The 17176-nt window shown below is 41.3% G+C and overlaps 2 protein-coding genes across 4 annotated transcripts in view; one reads left to right on the plus strand and one right to left on the minus strand.

Moving 5' to 3' along the window:
• Positions 1-1858: 1858 nt before the first annotated feature.
• The window catches only part of lrrc75ba (leucine rich repeat containing 75Ba), an 18440-nt gene continuing 3122 nt past the window's right edge, over positions 1859-17176 (minus strand). The window contains exons 3-6 of one of the 2 annotated variants that reach the window (XM_046871474.1): positions 16783-16895; positions 4489-4649; positions 4304-4396; positions 1859-3443 (exon numbers count right to left, since the gene is read on the minus strand). In XM_046871474.1, coding sequence (XP_046727430.1) covers positions 3316-3443; positions 4304-4396; positions 4489-4649; positions 16783-16895 — 495 coding nt within the window. In that variant the 3' untranslated portion in view covers positions 1859-3315. Of the gene's footprint in view, positions 3444-4303; positions 4650-16782; positions 16896-17176 lie in introns of both variants that reach the window. The other variant, XM_046871473.1, reaches the window with a different exon arrangement.
• Positions 14215-17176, plus strand: part of ggt1a (gamma-glutamyltransferase 1a) — a 20984-nt gene continuing 18022 nt past the window's right edge. Inside the window, exons 1-2 of one of the 2 annotated variants that reach the window (XM_046871472.1) lie at positions 14215-14609; positions 14645-14715. Coding sequence is in view for 1 of the 2 variants with exons in the window: in XM_046871471.1 (XP_046727427.1) it covers positions 14630-14715 (86 nt within the window). In the remaining variant the exon portion in view is untranslated. The other variant, XM_046871471.1, reaches the window with a different exon arrangement.

Raw genomic sequence — 17176 nt, forward strand, 5'->3', positions numbered from 1 at the left:
GTGGTTTTATTACTCAAGTGTCGTGTAACAGTCGTATAAATTATTGTTCATTTCACAATTTTTCCAACACACACCACATAAACACTGAGACGCGTTACACAGACGTACACAGAAATTGTAAAGACAGCGGTGATGTAAAACACACTTAGCAACTTGGCTCAACATCATACACGTGAATTTGCCATGAACATCTAACACAAACTGCGTTCACGCTAGGTATTGACCGATAGCGGGTTCCTGATATGATCGCGATATTGTTTACGGAAATATGCTACGCTTGCGCTACAAAGAAACAAATGTTAACTAGCAATTCGAAAAAATAAAATGTACTAGCATAACTAGTAAAGTTCTATATGTCAACTGAAACATTAGCAAGTTAAAAATATAAGCTCTGAAACAACTTACAGGAGACAACACACACTACATCTATGAATGAAATGTTAGCTATTGTCATAGATTTGATATTTTTGTGTTGGGTGAAGGAAGTTACACACTCATGTTTGCAACACACTCGACATTCAAGCAGTAAAATTCAACACAGCGGTAACACTAGGCTAGTAAGCAGCATGAACACTGAACTATAACATGTTGCTATTTAGCTGTTAAGAATAATGATGAAGCCCTTAAATACCCAAAATATAGATGATGAAAAGACAGAGTGAAAACAACTGTCATCAAAAATTTCAACAATTACCTCAGACACTTACCTCAGACAGCATCGGATGCTAACTAGCTACCTACAAGATGCAACAGAGATTTTCTTTGGGGAAAAAAACTAAAACACTGCAGCCACATAAGGCACCACGTCTTCAAACCGACTGCCAGAGGAGTGAGAATATTTTGAGGTATACATGCTAACAATATTATTCCTGTAAAAATATGACATTATAACAGACTAGCGGTATCGTAGCAATAAAGTCAAAGGTTACAGTGTTACACAGTTGACATCGTTTATCACAATCACACAGCTAATATAAGTAATCTTCAATAAACAATTACCTCCGTGTCTGATTCACCTCAGTGTTTAAATTACCTCATTGTTTAATTTACCCCAGTGTTTAATTTACCCCAGTGTTTAAATTACCCCAGTGTTTAATTTACCCCATTGAATAATTTACCCCAGTGTTTAATTTACCTCAGTGTTTAATTTACCCCAGTGTTTAAATTACCCCAGTGAATAATTTACCCCAGTGTTTAAATTACCCCAGTGAATAATTTACCCCAGTGTTTAATTTACCTCAGTGTTTAATTTACCTCAGTTTTACATTTACCTCAGTGTTTAAATTACCTCATTGTTTCATTTACCCCAGTGTTTAATTTACCCCAGTTTTTTATTTACCTTAGTTTTACATTTACCTCATTGTTGTGTTTAAATGACCCCAGCGTTAAATTTACCTCAGTGTTTAATTTACCTCAGTGTTTAATTTACCTCAGTGTTTCATTTACCTCATTGTTTAATTTACCTCAGTTTTACATTTACCTCAGTATTTAATTTACCTCAGTGTTTAATTTACATCAGTTTTACATTTACCTCATTGTTTAATTAACCCCAGTGTTTAAATGACCCCAGTGTTAAATTTACCTCAGTGTCTGATTTACCTCAGTGTTTACATTACCTCAGTGTCTGATTTACATCAAATTTTAGTGTCTGATTTATCTCACAGGCAGCTGACACATGGGCCAGACATGCTAACAGCTCTGTTATAAAGTAAAGAAACTTTGGACACACGCTTAAAGTACATAAATACACATCACTAGAGACTGACATTAACATTACAAACACACACACACACACACACACACACACACACACACACACACACACACCGTGTTATCACATTACACCAGTACACACACACAAACACACAAGGTTATCACATTACACCAGTACACACACACACACACAAACACACAAGGTTATCACATTACACCAGTACACACACACACACACACACACACACACACACACACACACACAGATGCTGTAAGTGTTAAATAGGTCTGTACACTAAACAGCTACAGGAAGCAGTAAAAAACCGAAGCTCAAGTCATGCTAGCCTTTCTCTCTTAGCCTAGCGACTGAAATGCTACTCGCTAACAGTAATATTCCTCATTTACTAGTGTATTACCAGTGTAAGAAACAGGAAGTGTTGTATTAGTAGCGACCGGTTGTGTAGTGCAGCTTAAACTGATTTACTGCTACCATGTCCTGTTGTTAGCAATGATTAATATGACGTCCAAATTAGTCGTTGGAACATCAATGTTAATCTGAGGTGTAATCTAAAAAAAAATCCTGTATTAGCATTAAGTTAGCAAAAATACACAAAGCACAAAGACAGGACTGTTAGCAGTTCACACGCTGCGCTATAATAAAAAGCATTATAATATTATATATATATTTTTTTTATCTCTGTTCCTGTGGCTGAGTGACGAGCGAACGCATACCGCTGAAAAAAAAAGTCTTGACGTAGCAGTTTCGTTAGCGTTCATGTCACAAGCTGCTCTCATGGCTTTTGTTGGAAGATTAGCAAAGAACACAGTGGAGTTTAGTGATGTTAGTGGCAATGTGTTGCAGAGGCAGTGCCAGCCAAATCTGACCATGCTCACACACACACACACACACACACACACACACACACACACACACACACTCACACACACACACACTCACTCACACACGTATCACTACAGCACTCGAGTCCTTATTCAGAAACACTATGAGGATGCTAATCGGCTAATCTGGTCCACTGTCGCGTGATGTTTCTGCATCTTTCATTGGAATTAATTCATTTACTTTTAGAAAGTTTGTGGGGAAGAATATCGGCATCTTCGATTCTCCTCAGTCTTCTCCTCGGTCTTCTCCTCAGTCTTGCCTGCTATCTTCCTGCTGCAGCGCTGACGGCTAAAACGGTGAGTGTGTGCCAGTGTTTCTGTGACGCTAATCGAGCGTGTTGCGTGTCGTCTTTCTCACCGCCGTTTGACTTTCTGTGTGAATGTGGTGATGGTGCTGGATCACGATAAAGCCACGATGGGGAACAGGGGGGAACTCAGAGAGCGACGATAATCAGTGCAGAGAGACAGCATCCATCCCCACCCCTTCATCACTCTATCCATCCGTCTTCCCCAAACAGTTTCTCCATTCCTGTTCCATGGCCACAGTGCTGGGTAACGCTAAAAAGGTCAAAAGCTTAGCTTCACCTCTCGCAGTAGTTCAAGGTGAAACTTCCGGAGCTCTTCTGCTCTACAATGCTCCACTGCTCCTCGTCCAGCTTGTCCTCCACATCTTCTTCATCTTCATCCTCTTCTTCGTCTTCCTCATAAAGGCTCTGCTCCTCGATGGAGCTCTCCATGCGGTAGCAGTACGGCTGACCCTCCGTGTATTCGTATATAGTGGGCAAACTGCTCTTCAGGCTGCAGCGCCGCCTCAGCGCCACCAGAAGGGGCTGTGGAGCACAAACACCTCACGTTATCACTTTCTAGCTGATTAGCTCGCTGCTAGTAGAGTTATCTTATATCATCACAACACACAGAATCACATAAATCTAAACTCACCAGTAGCTACAGCTATTTTGCTATAATTAGCTATATAAGCTAATGCACAAAATGTACAAATGTAGCAGGTGTTGGTTAGAAGTGTTGATGTAGCAGGTGTTGATTAGCGGTGTTCATGTAGCAGGTGTTTATTAGCAGTGTTGATATAGCAGGTGTTTGCTAGTGGTGTTGATGTAGCAGGTGTTTGTTAGCAGTGTTGATGTAGCAGGTGTATGTTAGCAGTGTTGATGTAGCATGTGTTTGTTAGCGGTGTTGATGTAGAATGTGTTGGTAAGCATTATTGATGTAGTAGGTGTTGGTTAGCGGTGTTGATGTAGCAGGGGCTGGTTAGCCGTGTTGATGCAGCAGGTGTTGATGCAGCAGGTGTTGGTTAGCGGTGTTGATGTAGCAGTGTTCGTTAGCAGTGTTTATGAAGCAGGTGTTGGTTAGCCGTGTTGATGTAGAAGGTGTTGGTTAGTGGTCTTGATGTAGCAGGTGTTTGTTAGCAGTGTTGATGTAGCATGTGTTTGTTGACGGTGTTAACATAGAATGTGTTGATGTAGAATGTGTTGGTAAGCATTATTGATGTAGTAGGTGTTGGTTAGCGGTGTTGATGTAGCAGGGGCTGGTTAGCCGTGTTGATGCAGCAGGTGTTGATGCAGCAGGTGTTGGTTAGTGGTCTTGATGTTGCAGGTGTTTGTTAGCAGTGTTAATGTAGCAGGTGTTGATTAGCAGTATTTATGTAGCAGGTGTTTGTTAGCGGTGTTGCTACCTGAGGCATGGTAAAGATGTCCACATTGTTCCCGAGGTCGATCCAGGCCAGACAGGAGAAGCTGTGTGGAATCTTCAGCACCTCGGTCAGGTCCTTCATGATGGAGACAGTCAGTCGGTTTCCGTTTAGCGCCAGCGTGGTGAGTTTCGGCAAAACACTCAAAACAGGCAACAGGATACGCAAACCTTCATCCCGCAGCTCGGTGAAGCTCAAATCTACCGAGAGCACGGCGCCCCCGCTGGTCTGGAGGTAATACGCCACATGTCGAATGTCCCTCGTGGAGAGCAGGATTCCGGAAAGATCCACCGAGTCACTGCAGAGCTTCTTCTGGAGGGTGGTTTTCAGCCTGGACAGAAGAAGAACAGAGACAAAACATAAATCCTGTTGATCTTTACTACCTGCTCCAAATCGCATGGTGATGTCACATCCTGTACTGGAAGAGATTTTATATTCAGCACTTAGTGACGTTTCCTGTTTCATCTCACCACAATGTAACTGCTTCATCCTCACCCTGCTCCACATCTTCTCTACTCTCATCTAACCCTCAGGATTTGAGGAAATCCGTATTTTTTACAGTTTAGCCTACAAAAGGATATTTTATGGCTTGTAGCTGCTGTAGATGTTTAATTTCAGATGTCAGGATATCTTTAGTGTATGTTAATGAATTCTTTAAGTAGCTGATTTGGTGAATGTCTGGAGAAGTGAGGAAGCTTTTTTGAGCCCAGACGCCATCACCATCACCCAATGTAACCATCTTCCAATCGTCTTTTTCTCTCCACAAAGAGAAAAGTGCCAACAGGACCACAGACATCGTACTCACGTCTCTGACAGAAAGTTCTCCAAGCTTCTGTTTGTGGAAAAGACTGTGGCTTGTCCTCCAGGGGGTGCTGTGTACACAACAGAACCTCGAATCTCAGAACAAACACAACTCAGAACTTTAGTGATCATCAGGAATGCTGTAGAGCTTTAGCAACACTGAGTGCTCAGATACGGACACAAGCTGTTCCTTTTGTGGTTCCCCTACCGAACTGCTCTTTAGATTTGTTAAGATTGACCTCATACACAGTTTTTTTGGATTGAATTTTCTACATTTATAAACTTTACCTTACTTTTGAAACACTATTTTTAAGGGTGTTTTGTTTGGATTCTATAGTGTGAAAAAAGGCAAATATGATGAGCACTTTATTATTAATCTTTTATTACTGCTTAACGAATCTCATGTTCATAATTTTAATTTTATTACTCAAAATCAATTATTAATTGTAATTAAAAAGGAATTTTGGCAAAAATCGAAAATCTAAACTCGAAAGCTGTTAACACAATAAAACTGTGCTACTGCTTCAATTCATTTTGCTAAATTTTTTTGTTTGCATTTTGTAATTTATTTAAGATAAGATATAAACGTATTTATCCCACTGCGGGGAAATTTCTGTGTTACAGCAGCAAAGAAAAAGAAATGCGCAAATATATAAAAAAAGTAAAATATTTAAAATTGGTGCTTTGCTTTGTTTAACATTTTTTTAAACATTTGCATATTTTTATGTAAGTCTACTTCTACACTCTGTGTATCTATAATTTGATACCCTGGCAATAAAGCAAAGCAAAATAAATCAAATAAACAAACAAAAGAAAAAAAAACATTGAGTAGAGGAACATATAATGTAATGTAAGTGTTGCCCCCTGCTGGCTCACTGGAGAAATAGCCTGAGATAAATTACCAACATGCTAGTGATCAGTGACCTTTTAACAATTTAATAAAAAATGTATAAATGTAATTAAATGTAATATCTATTATACGCATATATTTTTATTCTTTGTTTAAAAAAATTAATTTAATATAATACTATATATTAAAATAATTATCAAAATAATATATAATATATAATAATAATAAATATTTATTTGTATTAATATTTTTGTATAATAAATAAATATAATAATTTATACACATCTCAAAAAAGTATTTAAAATATGAACATTATATAATTATTATTATTCTATTACACACCCTGAGATATATTTATTAATTTAAAATTAGTAACTGAACATTACGACAGTTTTTTTATGACAGATTTTTGCTGTGATTTCGGTCGTTAACTCTGTTAATTAGTCTGACTCCGCCCATATTCACTAGCCCCGCCCACTGAGATGTTTTCATCTCTGTATGACTCTTTCTCTGTTATCGTTATTTATTTATTTAATTATAACATGAGCACCAATAACACAATTGATCTCACACACACACACACACACACACACACACACACACACACACATTTATAAACCCTGCTCTAAGCCAATCACAACTCTTAGCATGAAAATCTAGAATAGTAATGTGTGTGTGTGTGTGTGTGTGTGTGTGTGTGTGTGTGTTTACCCTCCACTCAGATCCTCACTGTTGGAGTGACCTCTGTAGTTTTTCTAGTCATGTCTCCTTTATGTAACTCGGCCTGAATGTAATTACTTTTCCAAATATAACTCTGTCATCACATCTCTGTGTCTCTCTCTCTCTCTCACACACACACACACACACACACATACACACACACTCATTCACTCTCTCTCACACACACACACACACACACACACACACACACACACACACACACACACACACACACACACACACACACACACGTTTATGGGATTATTTCGACCCCCTGCTCTGCTGCTGTGTCACAGGTTTGGACACACATGGTAAAAAGCACATTCTGTGTCCATGGTCCTGATTTTCTGATCAACTGTCACTTTTAATTATGGTCACTCGTCTCATGTCTTCTGGCAACTGTCATGTGTGTGTGTATATGTGTGTGTGTGTGTGTGTATATGTGTGTGTGTATATGTGGGTGTGTGTGTGTATCTGTGTGTATCTGTGTGTGTAAAGGTGTATGTGTGTGTGTGTGTATCTGTGTGTGTGTAAAGGTGTATGTGTGTGTGTGTGTATCTGTGTGTGTGTAAGTGTATGTGTGTGTGTGTGTGTGTATGTGTCTGGGTCATAAGTATTTGGACATTGTCACCCATCAGCCCCAGGTGTCTGACATGAAGACGTGATGAAAGTGTAGACTCTCAGCTTTAATTCCAGGCTTTCAGCAGAAATATGAACCTCTTTAGATCATCTCCAACGTGTTTGACACAATTTCCCCACACATTGATTATGGAAGTGATGAGACCCAGCAGCAAAGTCATTTCCACATAATCACATTTCACACAGAACCACATCCAGAACTCACTCCAATATTGACTGAAACCTCGACTACCTGCCAGGAATCTGCCGTCCAAATCTCACTAGCCGAAGAGAGTAAAGCAGTAGTAAACCCCGCCCCCATGACAGGCGTGTGCTAGGTGGGGAGCGTAAACGTGTGGAGCGTGAAGGAAAACCTGAGATCACTGTTTTTCATTTCAGAGATTTGATTCTTTCCCACTGAATATTTTTCAGTGTTTTTTGAAAAGTCCGATCCGTTGCGTAAGTTCATACACATTTTTTTATATGGATACCTGATAAAAAAACAAAAATAACACTCCTTGTAAAATAGTACGGAACTTTATTATGAAAAAAATTATTAATTAATTGTGAAAATGGGCTTAAGGAAAAAATATGAATATATAAATCACTACATATAATTATCTAATAAATGAATAATAAATATAATATAGCGCTCTCTGAGCAGCACGCAGACTCGTGTATAATAACAAACAGCACGTGGTGGCTGTGATTCACCTCTAGAGGCCGCTCCCGTAATGACAGCGAATCAAAAGCCGGAAAACTATAGGTATGGATTTTTGCCGATAGACGATATTTCCAGCGATTAAATATCAACTACCTCGACCTCCATTAATAACCAGGGGACATTTATGTTAGAAAATCAACCTAAATTATCAAACACAGATATGATGTTAATAAAACACATTTAAAATTACATTAAAAAAATATGTCTCTGGCATCGTTCAGAGGGCCGTTCTCCATGTGAGGGCCAGAGTTTGGGGACCCCCGTTCTACATGTGAGGACCGGAGTTTGGGGACCCCCGTTCTACATGTGAGGACCGGAGTTTGGGGACCCCCGTTCTACATGTGAGGACCGGAGTTTGGGGACCCCCGTTCTACATGTGAGGGCCGGAGTTTGGGGACCCCCGTTCTACATGTGAGGACGAGTTTGGGGACCCCGTTCTACATGTGAGGACGAGTTTGGGGACCCCCGTTCTACATGTGAGGACCGGAGTTTGGGGACCCCCGTTCTACATGTGAGGACGAGTTTGGGGACCCCGTTCTACATGTGAGGACCGGAGTTTGGGGACCCCCGTTCTACATGTGAGGGCCGGAGTTTGGGGACCCCCGTTCTACATGTGAGGACCGGAGTTTGGGGACCCCCGTTCTACATGTGAGGGCCGGAGTTTGGGGACCCCTGGTGTAGAGGAAATGTATTGTAATAAATCTGGATCATGGTCACAGTTATGTTTGAGTTCTGAAGAGCGCTGTGCTTTTTGACCCCCCTGCAGATCCACCTCTGATCAGTGTGAGGAAAGAGTTTAAATCAGACCACTGTGTGTGAGAAGGAAGTGAAACTCAGGTGTGAATGTGGAGGTGGATGTTACAGATGGTTCTTCTCTGAGCGACGAGGAGGAGCTTGAGATATTCAGAGATATTCTGTTTTTGCAGACTCATAAATGATTCAGATGTTTTTCATTATTCATTCTGTCCCACTGCGACACACACACACACACACACACACACACACACACTTTCTCTCTTTTTGTCACTCTTTCTGTCTCACACTCCATCAACGGCTGTCATCTTTCTTCTCCATCTATTTGTCTGTTTCCTCGTCTCTCACCCTCGAGGCTAAATACCGCAGCAAATAAATGAAGGAGATTTCCCATGATGCATTGGGACCAGTAACTGGAGTGTGTATAAAGGGAAATGCTGGAGCGCTGAGTCGTGTTGAACTAAAACCGCTGTCACTGGGGGATGATAGCTAAAGGTGAAGAGCTTTCCAGCAGAACCATTCCCTCATCAAGGTCCTGGAGAGAAAGACTTCAAAAAGACTGACGTTTCAAAAACATCCTTCGACTCTTAGACAAAGCTGAAGACACCTACTAACACCTACACCCAACACCCTACCCACTACACCGTACCCCCTACCCCCACACCCTACCCACTACACCGTACCCCCTTCCCCCAACACCCTACCCACTACACCCGACACCATACCCCCTACACCGTACCCACTACACCGTAGCCCCTAACCACCACATCCTACAACCGACAACCTTCACCCTACACCCGACACCGTAATCAGACATCTGCATCCAAATCCCACCCACTTCCTGCGCACTGACTCGGGGTAAACCTCAGGGGCAGATCAGCTCTCTGAAAGAGGAAATAACCATCCATGCTGGAAATGGAGTAAAGAACAGAGATACTGACTTTATTATCAGACTTTATTAGAAATCAGATAAGGAGTGAGATGATGAAATCAGGAATAACTCTTTGAGGAACGTTGAGGAAAAAGAGCTAAGAAACGCTGAGAAGCTGAGGAATGCTGAGAAACCCTGTAGAGCAATGAACAATGCAAAGGAAAGCTGAGAAATGCCGAGGAACACTGAAGAACCCCAAGGAACGCTAAGGAACACTCATTTACTCCGAGCTGGTTTCTTTTTTTTTTGGTAAACAATCCAGATCAAGTTTAAGGAGATAAAATTATATAGTGTTTCTCTGCCTAAACTCCACCCCCAGTACAAGGACACATCTCTCTTGGCCAATCACAGCGATCATGGAGCTCAGAAAATGGATTATTATACTAAATATTTTATTTTCATTATGATTTGTTCATTTTTTTGCCGAGTTTCTCCCAGAGCTCAACACCACAACATGCTTTTCTTACACACTGCACATGACCATGTATTCGCTTCTGATTACCAACTTGCAGATTTACTGTAGGTTTCTTCAGGAGGTGCTGAACTTCAGGGTCATCATGACACAGAGAAGACCTCATACATTGATAGCAGAAATGTGTCCATCTAATACACCAAAAAACTGGTTTGGGCTGAAATGTCCTTGTAATACTCATAAGCCTGTGTGTGTGTGTGTGTGTGTGTGTGTGTGTGTGTGTGTGTGTGTGTGTGTGTGTGTGTGTGTGTGTGTGTGTGTGTGTGTGTGTGTGTGTGCCACAACCTCGCCTGCTTCAACTATAGAATAATCCAGTGTTTTATTTGGAGCTCTGATCAGACCCCTCCTGATCTTCTCCTCACACATTAGACAGTAAAATCCAGCCTTCCATCAACTCGAGTGCTGAATTTAGAAAATCTCCTGGAGTGAAGGATCAGTTACAGCTGAAGGTAAGAACATGTTCTAGATTTCATGCAGGTAAAAATAACATGCTGCGTCAAAGTGACTGGAGTCAAATAAGAGCTAAACAACCACGTCATGAACCAGAGTGAAGTGAGGAGAACTTCAGCACTCGTGATCCGAAACTCACTATTTTAAAACTTTACACTTAAATAATGATGTACAGATAAGTTGTGAAGTCACATGACAAAGTAAAATGTTTTATATTTTTATATTATATTAGATTTTAAACTCGACTGCTGTCCATATTCACATTCATGCAGAATTATTACATCCTGATATCTGTATATTAGAGCCTTCCACCTGTCTGTCTCTCACTCCACCTGTCTGTCTCTCACTTCACCTGTCTGTCTCTCACTTCACCTGTCTGTCTCTCACTCCATCTGTCTGTCTCTCACTCCATCTGTCTGTCTCTTACTCCACCTGTCTGCCTCTCATTCCACCTCTCTGTCTCTCACTCCATCTGTCTGTCTCTCACTCCACCTGTCTGTCTGTCTATCTATCTATCTATCTATCTATCTGTCTGTCTGTCTGTCCGTCCGTCCGTCCGTCCAGCCGTCCATCCGTCCATCTATTAATCCTTTATGCCCTCCTCCATATGTGTAATAGAGCAGAGCATTGTGTGTAATTTAGGGTTTTCTGAGGCTTTATCAGGGCAACCATCATTGCACACACACACACACACACACACACACACACACACACACACACTTCCTCTCGCTCTGTGTTATTGATCTGTGCTTTAACAGCAGCCTGGAACCAAATCAGTCATAACACCTGAACCAATTTCCACAGAAGGATTTAAATGGTTCTGTTCTGTGTGCATGTGCATGTGCGTGTGTGTGTGTGCGTGCGTGTGTGCGCACGTGTGATTAACGTTACAGCGGTACTGAGCTCTAATTCGTTACATTTATCTACAGTCTCAGAGCCTCAGATTACTGCAGCTTTCTTGACTCATGACCTCACTGTGAATCTCAGAGAGAAAAAACCCAGAGCGAGAAGCTCCAGACATGAGGCTGTAATTTTCAGCACTCAACCATGAAACCTCCATCTCCTCATGCTTTCAGGAACTTTAGAACATCCTATTAGAAATCTCCACTCTTCCTAGGATTTCATATTTACATCTACATTTACAGCATTTGTCAGATGCCCTTATCCAGAACGACTTACAAACGTCTCATGAGCAGTTACGGGTTAAGGGTGCTGCTGGGTTTTTAACTCACGACTTTCCAATCAGTCCAATGCCTTAACCACTGAGCTACCATGCTCTCCAACAGCTCTTCATTCTTCCATCCATTTTCACCTGCTTCCCCTGTTTCCAATCCAACCTTCTCTGAATTATTAGCTGAAAGCCATGAGGCAGTAGCCAAGAGCTTGGACTGTAACAGAGCTTCAGAGTTTCCTGGAGTTCTTGGCCAGAAAACCAACACAGATGGCTTTTAGAAACGGCTTTGAATTAATAATTTACCATTGTTTAAACATCCTGAAGCTTCCATCTTCTCTGTCATAAAGGTCCATATGCATCACAAGTCAGAGCAGGATGAGTTTTATCCCAAATTTAAAAAGATCCTCCAGAACTTAAACCATGAAAGCAGTTACAAAGTTGTTATCCATTTATAATCCTCAGTGATTTTTAGCCCAACCGTCACCTGTACTTCTGTTTGTTTGCTAATCATTACAAGCGTTGCCACTGTATGTTCGATTGTTTTCTGCGATATCCTAAGAATTTTTTTATCCGGAGATAAGTGTACGTATGGATTATTAGTCGGCAGCCACTCTCTTATCTAATCTGCCTCCCTAACCACTGGCCCTTTGGATTCAAAATTTTCCCCGATCATTAAGGTGACATGTGGAACAGCACTGTGGTGGTACCTGGTACCAGTCTTTAATCTTTTTCAGGCAGTTCCACTATAACTAGTATACTGGTATATCCAAAGCCTTGATATCATACTTGTGTCTGTCTATTTGTTCTTCCCAGAGTTTTTCATACTCTTCATCTTGTCCTTCTTTGTGCAGTGCCAGGGGTTTTGTGCTTCTTTACAATCCGGGCGCATGTACACCAACCAGGTTTTCCATTGGTTGTAGGTTTCCCATAATCCTGCCATCCCATTCTTTTCCATTTCCAGCCTATAGACTCTATCCATTGTGTTCTGTACATCGTCTTTTTCAAGAACTATATATTGCTGTGCTAGTGGTTCTGGGATTGTGACCCATACACCTGTTGGCCCACAGTGTATTTTAGCTCCAAGTTTACATAAGACATGTCTTCCAGTAAATTAGTTGGTGTATCCGGTGAGTACAGGAGGGGTGCTTGTATCGCTTGTATCGTGATTCCTTCTACAGTTATGTTTTGTGGCTCTGTAAATCGTAAAGTCTGTGTTTTCCCTGAGAAGCCAGTAGTTTTTACTGCTTTACGGGAGAGGGGGAGCTGGGAGCCTTCTTTTCCTATGCTGGTAAAAGTTGCTCCGGTGTCGATTAGGAAAGGTGCCTGCACATCACTTCTGATGACTACCTGGATTGTCAGTTCTTGCGTAGGGTGCAGTGAAGTGGAACACTGCACCAGCTCCCCTTCTGGCTTCTCTGGGCTCCTTCACATCTGGCTGGAGATAGGCCCAGTCAGGCCTCCTTCCTGATTTCCTGCGTTTATCCAAGGCCCCGTCCAGCTCCCGGCATTTTGCCCAGGTGCTGATGTTGTTTGTGGTCTGATAAGAACCCATCCGGCCTGTGCATCTTGTCGTATGTGTGGGCAATTCCTTTGTATATGCGCTGGATCCTGACAGATCCAGCATCCAGCTCCTCGTCCACTTTACATCCAGTATCCTGGTGAGGGTCCACGTATAAGAGGTACTCCTCTTCCCCGGCCTCTGTTCTGACCCCACCATCTAGGCTGTGTGGAATATTGCGGATACTGTAGTCCTGGTAGATACAAAGGTTGCATCATTGGATTTTGGTATACTACTGGTGTTTGGGGTTGAATTATCATTGCCTGTTGGGGCTGCGTCAGGGTAGGCTGTGCAGTGTTAGGTTGCTTTGCTGCATTTTCTTTTTTCTTTTCCTGGTTTTCCTATTTATTCCGTACTAGCTCTCCAAGCTGAGCTTTATGCAGTTTTTGGAGAAGGTTTTTGAATGTAGGCCATTTCATAGTATTCAGGCCTACTATAGTTTCGAGTTGATTTTGAACGTCGTTTGGCAGGGCTTTCTTCAGCAGCAGTTTAAATAGTGCTTCACTGGCAGCAGTTTCATCCCATCGAGCTCCCATTTCCTCTCTCCGAGCATCCTGTAGTTTTAAAATGAATTTAACTATTCCCTCTTCCTCTTCCAGCTTTGGTCGGATATGCCACTCTTAGGGCATCCCAGATATTCTTCCTCCATGGCCCTAAGGGGTTGTGATCATACTTAGGCTCTTCAGCCATTCTTTTGATTTCAGCTTGATCAAACAGTTCAAGTGTCTTGGCTTTTCCTAAGGTTTGGGATAGGATTGCTTTCACATCTCCTATGGCAAAGTGCTGCCTCATGGTTTGTTCCTCAAAGTGTGTTATTCATTTCTGTGCCCCATCACATATGCTTGGGAGTTGGTCTATTAGGCCTGTCAGGTCCATAAATGTCCATGAAATATAGTTAAGCTCTTTCCCCTTAACAATAATTGGGCACTGTGTGTGTTTTTCTTCAAAAATTTAATTTTCACTTTCATTTTCATCATCTATGTGCAGTTGTATTTCAGGCCTTGTGTAAGATCCGCTGCTGATAGTGGATGTGTTTTTTTCTCCTTCCTGTTCTCGTTCCAGTGCACCACAGGTGGCGCTTCGTCTAATTCTTGTAACCTTTTACGGCTGCGTGTTATTTCTTCTAGCGTTTGTTGAGCCGCTCTGGTAGCCGTGAGCTGCATCTCCAGGCCTGCATCTTTTTCTCTTTTCAGATTGGTTATTTCTTCAACTTGCATCGTTTCAGTTCCTCCACAGGAACTGATACGAGTCTGGGATCCTATGGAGTGTATGGAGCATACACTCCATAGGATCCCAGACTCGTATCATTCCACATTTTTCTTAAGCTTCTCTGCACTTCTGTTGAGGTGAGTTGTCTCTTTTTTAAAAACACGGCTGGTGTACTACTGGGTCTTTGACTGAAGTCTTGCATATATCGTTCTTCTTTTTGTTTTATTTGTTTTTCCCACTCGACTCTGCATGCTTGGGGTTCGGTTCCTGCTTTATCTGTAGGAACATTTTTATTGGTTTGCATTGGTTGTTTCTCATCCTTTCTGTTGTGCCTCGTCTGATAGCTTGATCTACTAGTTCAGTGCCTTCGTCAAGCCGTTCTTTAAACATAAATATTATGATTCTTACAGGCGTAGGTCAGCCTTTCTCAGCCATGGCACCTCAGAAACCTGTTGTTTTCCCTACTAACTAAATTTATCACTACAATTATTTATTTCAGTACACCAGCCAACATGTGACACAAATGCTGTCGACTCCAAGCAAAAATAAAAACAAGAATGTACCAACAGATTTGAATGCGCAATATATAATTTTACAAGAATAACACACAATATTCAGCAGCACTGCAACAGCACACAACCGCCGTGACCAACGCCCATCGCAGCCTAACTGTCTCTAGCTTTCACCTTCCTATTGCATTTATTCTGTGTTTATTTATTTTAGTCATAACGAGATGATATATAATGGATGTAGAATACTACTATCTACCCTTTTACTTCTTATTGCTCCAGCTTCTGTATGTACTTCATACCTTATACTACTCTGCCTCACCTATATAGCACTGCTCACATAACATACTAATATGGTATTAACTGTGCCATATACTAATTAGTTTATTGAAAATTTAGGAATCAATTCAATCAATTTCCAAATCAATTTCCAACAGGCATTTCCCCTGAATTATCTCTATAAAATATTTGTTATTTGTTTGCACTTCCTAACGCAACTATCCCCATTTATCCGGGTTTGGGACCGGCACTAAGTGTGGCTGGGGTTGGTTCCCTGACCGGGGATTGAACCCGGGCCGCAGTGGCGTGAGCGCCGCATCCTAACCACCAGACCACCAGGGACCCTGATATGTGAATGTATATACTGACCTACTTCCTACATACTTTACTTTACTACATCATACAATTTTACCTTAAACCAGTTAAATCTTCCAGAAATTTATTTCACTTAACTTTATTACCTTCTCCTTTTACACCACTCCTGCTCCTCACACAAATCACATACAACAAAAACATCCCCCCCCCCGTCTCTCTTTTCTCTGACTGCACCTTAACGAATGAGTTTCCTGTCCTGAACTTTTCTAAATCAAATCTTGCATATATCTTAACTACGAGCTTCCTTAGTGCTTCCTTTATGTTTGTGTTTTGGTTATTGAACATCTCATACCACTCGTTTTCATTACTGACAATGTGTAAGATCTGTGCCTAATCACAATGCCAATATATATATATATATATATATATATATATATATATATATATATATATATATATATATATATATATATATTTTATATATAAATATAACTATTTAAAATTCTACTTTGATTATGGATTATATGTGCATGAATGCTGCCACTACCCACTGGCCATGGCGCATACTCGTCTTTTGGGAAGACTTGATGGTGTGCATCCCTCCTTGCCTTCCACTGTTCATACCCAGTACGCTTCAACCCAAACTGGGCATGAACTACTGTTTCAGCCCTTTTTCTCTGACTATCCTTTCTCCACCTATTCTCCAACCATTCCCCTGTCTCCTGGAGACGAGAATGGTCCTTCCTATTTCTCAGGACCTGACACCATTGTTCTCTCACTGTGAATTTCTCTTTTCCCTCAGCAAGTCATTTTTATCATTACTTCCTTCTCTAAGCTCTCAGCCTGTTCCCTGTGGCCTTCACCAAGTCATGAAGTTCATTGTTTTTTCTCTTCACTCTTTCCCTGCTGGGAATTTGATCCCACTCTCTGTTCCAGAACCTTCAAACATCCAACTTCATCACTGTCAGGATTGTGGCCCTTAAAACGGTTTCACCTCGATTCATGAATGCTGATTAATAATAATATATAAATAATAAGAAGAAGAAGAAAAGGAAAGAATCAGGAAGATGAATGTGTAATAAATAAAGAAGGTTGTATTACCAGGCCTGGGCTTTCCTCCGGCTCATGCTCTGTCTCAGCCACTTGGAGTGCGGTGTGAGGTGATAGATCAGCTGCCTGCAGATTTTATCTGACGACTTCAGCATGTCAAAGTCCTAACCCACAATCACACAAACACACAAATACACAATCACACAAAAACACCTCACAGTTCTGCATTTCAACAAATCAAACCCAGAATTTGTGATCAGGTTTTCACTTGTTATTGTAACTTGCCTGCATTATCACTACATGCCTCCAGGAGGCAGCAGAGTGCACTCTGTTTTAAAGCAAAGACCGAACGATTGAAAAACTACAGCTAAAGATAAACCTGTGACCTCGATCAGTCCTCAGCGCTCTACTATATCATTAACACACACTCTGTGGTGTAGTAACA

This window comes from Silurus meridionalis, chromosome 17 (assembly GCF_014805685.1).
Source record: "Silurus meridionalis isolate SWU-2019-XX chromosome 17, ASM1480568v1, whole genome shotgun sequence".
Classification (NCBI taxonomy): domain Eukaryota; kingdom Metazoa; phylum Chordata; class Actinopteri; order Siluriformes; family Siluridae; genus Silurus; species Silurus meridionalis.